The 437-nt window shown below is 55.8% G+C and overlaps 1 protein-coding gene across 4 annotated transcripts in view; it reads left to right on the forward strand.

Annotated features, from left to right (window-relative positions):
* The first annotated feature begins 6 nt into the window (after positions 1-6).
* The window catches only part of ZNF827 (zinc finger protein 827), a 146,264-nt gene continuing 145,833 nt past the window's right edge, over positions 7-437 (forward strand). For all 4 annotated transcript variants that reach the window (XM_039876027.1, XM_039876026.1, XM_039876025.1 and 1 more), the window contains exon 1: positions 7-71. In XM_039876027.1, coding sequence (XP_039731961.1) covers positions 29-71 — 43 coding nt within the window. In that variant the 5' untranslated portion in view covers positions 7-28. The remainder of the gene's footprint in view (positions 72-437) is intronic.

Consider the following 437-nt stretch of genomic DNA (forward strand, 5'->3'; position numbering starts at 1 on the left):
AGGAGGAGAATGTGAGAAAAGGGGGAAAATGCCCAGGAGGAAGCAGGAGCAGCCCAAGCGCCTTCCCTCACGTAAGTCATCCCTTCTCCACCTCCTCTCGTGCCATTTTCTCGCCCTCCCTCTCCTCTTTCCCCTCCGCAGCCTCCTCCGTTGTCTTCTGCATTAGTTTAGGGTTACAGAGGTGAAACTGACAAAGACACAGCCCGGGTTACTCCTCGTTTAGGTCTATGCCGAGGCAGCCATGTTGGTGATGATCAGCCCCGTGCCCTTTCTATTCTCTCTCTCTTTTTCTTTCTTTCTCGCACCCCCCCTCCTCTTTTTTTTCCTTGAGATCGGGCTTTTCCCCCCTTTCCTTCCCCCTCCCCCTCCTCACTCCGGTTGCTGGGGGAGGGGGCAAGAGGAGGGAGGAGGGGAGTAGTGTGGATGCCGGCGTTTTT

This window comes from Pteropus medius, unplaced genomic scaffold, assembly GCF_902729225.1.
Source record: "Pteropus medius unplaced genomic scaffold, Ma_sr-lr_union100, whole genome shotgun sequence".
Lineage (NCBI taxonomy): Eukaryota > Metazoa > Chordata > Mammalia > Chiroptera > Pteropodidae > Pteropus > Pteropus medius.